The 7,511-nt window shown below is 33.4% G+C and overlaps 1 protein-coding gene and 1 pseudogene across 1 annotated transcript; both read left to right on the plus strand.

Moving 5' to 3' along the window:
- Positions 1 to 625: 625 nt before the first annotated feature.
- On the plus strand, positions 626 to 3,071 carry LOC139510358 (uncharacterized). Its single transcript, XM_071296942.1, has one exon. The coding sequence runs from the start codon at positions 666 to 668 to the stop codon at positions 3,069 to 3,071; it is 2,406 nt and encodes an 801-aa protein (XP_071153043.1). The 5' UTR covers positions 626 to 665.
- LOC139512021 (uncharacterized) lies at positions 2,946 to 4,926 on the plus strand (annotated as a pseudogene).
- The last annotated feature ends 2,585 nt before the right edge of the window (positions 4,927 to 7,511 follow it).

Here is a 7,511-nt window from a genome sequence, read left to right on the forward strand (position 1 = left end):
ATTAAAGTGACAAAAAACTGACAGTATTTTATTAAATGATTCGTCATGAAGTTATAAATAATATAATTTCTTTCGTTTGAACGTAGTGAATAAGAGTGAAATTATTTTCTCTTGTTTGTTCATGATGTATGTAGGTGTCGTGCTTATCGCACGGTCATTTTTCCCGCCAAAACGGGGGTTTTGGTCATTCAGCACGACAGCGCCGAACCGTCAACACACATTTATCTAAAGTTTAATTTTTAAGTAAGTTGGTAAATTTTTTGTAATGTCGGACCCTGAAGAGATGGAAACCCCAGAACAGGAGGTGTCTCTTAGAGACGTTATGAAAGCTGTTAAAACCCAGGGTGAATTTAACGAAAAACTTAGGAAAGACATTTCCGAATTAAAACATGAAGTTCACGGGTCTACCGTTGCAGTTGCTTCCCAGGTTAAAAAGTTAAAAACTGAATCTCAATATATTTGGAAATATGAGGGAAATAAGGTTCAATTTCTACTAAATACTGAATTTTTAGAAGACCTGACACAAGCTATTTGGGCCATTGATAATTCAAAGACCGACTACGCACGGGAAACTATTACTGAAGTAATTGACAAGATTAAAAGACGAAATAAACTAGTTAAGATTGCCGATAGTAGTGAAGGGGGTTGGGAGACTGTTAGGCAATATGAAAGTAATCCAGTGGCCAGTAACTCCGACGATGAGAACAAAATTAATAAAGCTGAGAGTAGGGCGATACGTAAACGTAATGCAAAAGGAAAAAAGTCTGCTTCTAAGAAGGCTAATTATTCTGCTCCCAGTACTCCTTCTCAATTTGTTGATACTTTCCAAACAAAAAATCAGCCCTTTCGTGAACCCCAGTCATGGTACAATGGTCAAGCCTTGTACAAAAATCAACCCAGCACGAGCGGATATCAACGACAAAATAGACAAGGAGCATGTTATGGTTGTGGATCGTTCCAGCACTGGAGAAGCCAGTGTCCCTTCAATCCCAGACCTATCCAGCCAAAATCGAAATAGTACAGACTTTATAAAAGATGAGTATAATTGTAACATAGATTATTTAATTGAAAATAATACAACTAAAGTATCTTCGATAAGTGACTCGGATAATCTCACTAATGATTACTACGAGTATGAACAGGGACAGGCACATATTATTGTGAAGGACAGGCTTAAAAGTCACTATTCTTTTTGGAAAGATATTGGTTGTTATGATTATATTTTAGATACTATTTTGAATGGTTACAAAATTCCTTTTTACAGTACCCCTCCTTCTGTATGCTTAAAAAACAATCGATCGGCAATCATCCATAGCGAGTTTGTTACCGAAGCTATACATGATCTTCTTATAAGGGGTTTGATTGAGGAATGTGAATTTCAACCTCGTGTTGTAAATCCTCTTACAGTTTCAGCGTCGGACGGTAGGAAAAAACGCCTTATTTTAGACCTCCGTCATGTTAACAAACATCTTTGGAAATCAAGTGTAAAATTTGAAGATGTTCGCATAGCCATGCAGTTTATCACAAACAATTCTTTTTGTTTCCAGTTTGATATTGTGTCGGCATATCACCATGTTAATATTTTTATGCCACATACAGAATTTTTAGGGTTTTCCTGGAGGCATGAAAACACCGAAAAATGGTATAAGTTTTTGGTTCTCCCGTTTGGACTTTCGTCAGCATGTTATATATTTACTAAGATCACAAGACCACTTATAAAAAAGTGGAGGGGTGAAGGTAAGCAAGTTTTAATGTACCTAGATGATGGTTTAGGCACTCATACGGACGAAGAAACTTGCAAAACTATGTCCAATCAAGTGAGACAAGATTTAATTCAGAGTGGATTTGTTCCTAAAAATGAAAAATCTAAATGGTCACCTATGAAACTTTTGGTATTTTTGGGTTATTCAATTGACACAAACCGTGGCACTATAACCATTCCGAACGAAAGAGTTCAAAAGGTTTTAAAAACTATTGCTGACGTTGAATACTATGTATCTAAACATGGCAAAGTCCATGCACGATTGGTTGCTTCTTTAGTGGGACAAATAGTGTCCATGTCATACGTCATTGGTAACGTTGCTTATATCATGTCTAAACATTTAAGCATTGATATTTTAAGTATGACTTCGTGGAATAGTTGTATTGTTTTATCAACAGAAAGCTTGATACAAATTAAATTTTGGAGAGAAAATTTAGAACACGTAAATGTTAAAAAGTTTTCTTCAGATGTGTCATGTCAATCTGTAGTTTATAGTGATGCAAGCAATACAGGATATGGTGGCTATGTTGTAGAAACACCTTTTAATATAGCACATGGTATGTGGTCCGAATGTGAGGCTTCAAAGAGTTCTACGTGGAAAGAGCTAAATGCTGTTAGAAATATTCTATTATCTATGATCAATGTATTAAAAGATAAACGAATTAAATGGTTCAGTGATAACCAGAATGTAGTAACTATTGTGGAAAAAGGTAGTATGAAACCTGAGTTACAGGATATTGCTATGTGCATTTTTGAGAATTGTTTGATACATAATATATCTATCGATGTAGTTTGGGTTCCTAGAACCTTGAATGAGAAAGCGGATTTCATCAGTCGTATTATTGATTATGACGATTGGGGTATTGACGAACAGTTATTTATGTATGTAGATTCCCTATGGGGACCTCATGAGATAGACTGGTTTGCAAATGATGACAATCATAAGTTAACGGTATTTTATTCCCGTTATTGGACGGTGAACTCGATGGGTATCGATGCATTTACTATTAACTGGCAAGGTGCCAATGGTTGGTTTGTACCACCTGTATGTTTAGTGTCTAAAGTAATAAGTTACATGAGGCAATGTTTTGCTCATGGGACACTTGTTTTACCTTTATGGAAGTCGGCAAGCTTTTGGCCGATGCTATGTCCTACGGGTGAAGGGTTCATTAAAGTGGTGAAAGGCTGTATAGATTTACCTACTAACAAGAAATTCTATACTTCTGGTAAAGGGAATAAATCAGTATTTGGAAATATTGATTTACCCTTCAGGGTGTTGGCTTTGAGACTTGATTTTGAACCTTTTTAACAACTAATATAAAAGTTCTTGAGTTGGTGGCGGTAATGTTACAGTAGGCCTGAGGGGCTGTGGTGGTGGTTTAATCTTAAGTGAAATGCGAGACGAGTTATATGAACATTAGATTGTGAAATTGTTTATATACAAATTGTATGTGCTTTGTACATTATGTTTTAATGTGATTTTTATTTTTACATATGTTTTTGCAGGCTTTCCAAAGCGATCTGTTGGAATTATCTGATACTTTGATTGAGAAAATCCATTTACTTCCTGATCTGTTAACCGAAAGTAAATCTAACAACACCGTTCAAAATTATTATTATGGTTTTTTGAGATGGAAAAAATGGGCTTTATCTAATGGAATATCTAGTGAATTTATTTTACCGGCCAAACCAATACATGTGGCTATATATTTAGCATGTTTAGTGCAACAAAATCGTACGCCCAGTCCTATCAATCAAGCGTTTTATAGTATTAGATGGGCACATAAAATTATTAGTGTTATTTCTCCTACAGATTCTGATTTAGTGAAAAATATTCTTGAAGGAGCTAAGAGACGTCTATCTGTTCCGATTAAAAAGAAAGAACCGATCACTCCAGATATGCTTTCACAGATGTTCGACAGGTTATATTGTGAAAATAATCTTTACAACCAGCGTACTATTTCCGCTTGTTTGTTATCTTATTCTGGTTTTTTACGTGTTTCTGAATTGCTGAATTTGAAAACCTGTGATATTCAATTTTTTCTAAGTCATATGTCAGTATTCATACAGAAAAGTAAAACGGATATTTACAGAGATGGTGATCGAATAATCATTGCGAGAACCGGGAATAAATTATGTCCTGTGAAGAACTTTGAGAGTTTTTTTAGAATGGAGCAATAATCCACTTGATACTGATGTTTTCGTATTTCGTAATTTGACAAAAACCAAGGAAAATTATGTGTTCCGAAAAGAAAACAAGCCTCTTTCTTATACAAGAATGCGAGAGCTATTTATAGAAGCATTTTCTCCGATTGTGCCAAATATAAAATCTTTTGGCCTTCACAGTCTAAGGTCTGGTGGAGCTTCTGCAGCTTGTAATTTTGGTATTTCTGATAGACTTTTCAAAAGGCATGGACGTTGGAGGTCGGAGACAGCAAAAGACGGTTACGTTAAGGACTCGTTTTCGGACAGAATGTTAGTTTCACAAAATTTGGGTCTTTAGTATATTTTTTTTCAAAATTATATTATTAGTCCTTTTTTACATATTGTCCCTTTCTTTGGTTCAGCAGCGGCGTTGTCGTGTGGCTTTGCACTTTATTTATGAGTTTATTGTTTTCTTCATACTGTTTAGCAGTATGTCATTTACAATTTCATCAATACGAAGTATTTGTGGTATATGGTATATGAGACCAATACGAAGTATTTGTGGTATATGGTATATGAGACGGCATTGAGTAGTAATTCTGTTTTTTTGAATACAGAATGAAGTTTGTGACAAGAGAAATATAATTTCTTTCGTTTGAACGTAGTGAATAAGAGTGAAATTATTTTCTCTTGTTTGTTCATGATGTATGTAGGTGTCGTGCTTATCGCACGGTCATTTTCCCCGCCAAAACGGGGGTTTTGGTCATTCAGCACGACAGCGCCGAACCGTCAACACACATTTATCTAAAGTTTAATTTTTAAGTAAGTTGGTAAATTTTTATTTATAAGTCCCCCTTTTTATCGTAATTATATGATTGATAGGACTGGAGGGTAGTTTTTTATGTTTGGAAAAATTATAAATTATATTGTTGAAATGTTGTATTGTGTATACAAGTTATATGAATTGTTTCCTATCTTTAATAAACTGAGCAGCGGCGTTGTCGTGTGGCTTTGCACTTTATTTATGAGTTTATTGTTTTCTTCATACTGTTTAGCAGTATGTCATTTACAATTTCATCAATACGAAGTATTTGTGGTATATGGTATATGAGACCAATACGAAGTATTTGTGGTATATGGTATATGAGACGGCATTGAGTAGTAATTCTGTTTTTTTTTAATACAGAATGAAGTTTGTGACAAGAGAACCGAATTATCTTGCTCGTAGACCATTGAATTTTAAAAGGATATAAAATATTCTGATATCCAATTTGATAAAAAAAAAAAAATATGTATATTGTGTTAAATTTGAAAAAAAAAATATATAATTTGATTGACAACGTCGAAAAACTAAAAAAACAATCTGACTCAGACAAAATAAGCATACCTCCTCCTCCCCTATTTGAAGTTAAATGGTTGCTCCCTTAGAATTGATTTGTTTTAATCATTCATAAGATCAGAAAAGAAAAGAAAATCTCTCATTTCTTACTAAAGTTTATAGAAATATATTCAGACTTAATATGCTGTCTTGTTGTTTTGTTTTAAATGACTCCTAAATTTCTTTTTATAATCAAAGACATGACATATGAAAAAAAATCATGTTGAAAAATACGGGGGAAAGTTTCTTGCTATTATTTTAAAGATTAACAAAAAGAAATATTATTATTAAATATTTGATACAGGGCCAAATATGTACGTAAGAGGTAGATCAAAGGTACAGTCTGTCATTGTGAAATGTATAATCACCTCAAGATAAAATATGTATATTTTGTATATTGTGGTCAAAATGTTTATATTTCTCAATATAAACTCATTCATTTTACAAATTTGCGAGGAAAATAACTGAAATTAGTTAAATAACTGAAAATAATCTGAAGACTTTTGTAAAAATCGCAGAATATTGTTTTTAACCTTAAATCAGATAGATCTTTTAAAATTAGGATGCAAAATGTTATAGATCATGGATTCCAAACAGGTCTTTGATTAAAAATAAAATAAGACAACATAGACTGATGAGGTGATTGCTGTTTTTTCCAGTTGCGACACGACGGGTGCCATATATAGAGCAGGATTTTCGAACCCTTTTAGAGAACCTGAGATCACTTGCAATCTTTTGGTGGGGTGTTGGTAATTATTTATTTTTTCTATATTATGTTTTGTATACCGTTGTTTGCCATTTTCGTCATTTTGTCAATTTTTTCTATGGCATTGTCAGTTTGTTTTCGAGTTTAAATAAGCCTTGTGCATATCTCGTCGTCCCCTTTGCAAATGTATTTCTTGATGGAAGAAATTGATAATGAAAGAATAAATGAGGCTGTTTTCAAATTTCCTCTGTAACATATACATAATATTCTACAGGATAAATTACTTACAGCAAGCACACATGTTTGACAGTTCAGTTTATCACCATATTCCTTCTTGATTCTTTTTATCCCTGGCTCACACATCCATGGAGGAATATCCAAGTCGGCAAGATGGGCACAGTTTTGGCACATCTCGACAGAAATGTGAATATATTCAATATCCCGGAAGCAGCATCCCCTTCACGTGCTAAGCAACTCTATATCTAACCGTTTGTCAAATTCGAAAGTTCATTCTGAATTCAATATAGTCCTTATAGCTTCAGACGTATACTCTATCGGCTGCATTTCCATATGCAGTTTTCCTCCTCTACCCTAAATTTATGTACAATTTATAGTATTTCATACATGTAGTCACTCGACCGTTACATTACGGATATATATAGTATTAAAAAGTATAGCAAGTCAGCTGATTCATGTCAATATAGTTAAACGGTAGAGATGTTTTTTGTTCAGCCAACCGTAAAACATTAATTATATCAAATGTTAGGCTTCCAACAAAACCACAATAATTACAAGTGTTTTCCATAATAAAAATAGAAAGAAACCAATACAAGTTCTTTTCAATTTATTCACTCTTGATATATCAAAGCGTTACTAAACTACCTATAACGCATAGATCAAATGACAAGATATCTTTAATTATGTAGATCGAAATAATAATTTAATTTCCAAGTTTTCAATCAATTATATAATCTTGAAATTAATTATTTAGATGCTGCAAGTTAGATATCGAATAATTTCTAGACTAATATTTTACACAGAACATTAATTGATCTAATGTCTAACACAAATCTAAAGTTACTAAAAACAGAAAAGAAATAGTTTTATATTATCATAGCTGAAACTGAAGCTTTGACAATTTGAAAACTCCCACTTACAAGATTGTGTGATGGGTGTATGCCTACAGATCTGCGGCATGTAATTCATATATAAACCCCACATGATGACTCTTATATACAAATATGGTCATCCTTGGACTTTTCTAGCCCGGATTAAGTCTTCTGCTTAATAAGAACGTTCGATTGGCTGTGCTGGGTGTATAAACACACAGCCACGGCCAAATAAATTATTGACCGTAAATCAATTGATATGTCAAGTTAGAGTGACAGTCTCTCTACTTCACGTTTAAGCTTTTGATTTTTCGATGTTAAGTATTTTTTTTGTTATTTTACTTTTAAGAGCTTAATCAACAACTATATGATTATTCTGTACGTGTACTGTTGCAAAGCAAAATTGCGACC

Source organism: Mytilus edulis, chromosome 2 (genome assembly GCF_963676685.1).
Source record: "Mytilus edulis chromosome 2, xbMytEdul2.2, whole genome shotgun sequence".
Classification (NCBI taxonomy): Eukaryota; Metazoa; Mollusca; class Bivalvia; order Mytilida; family Mytilidae; genus Mytilus; species Mytilus edulis.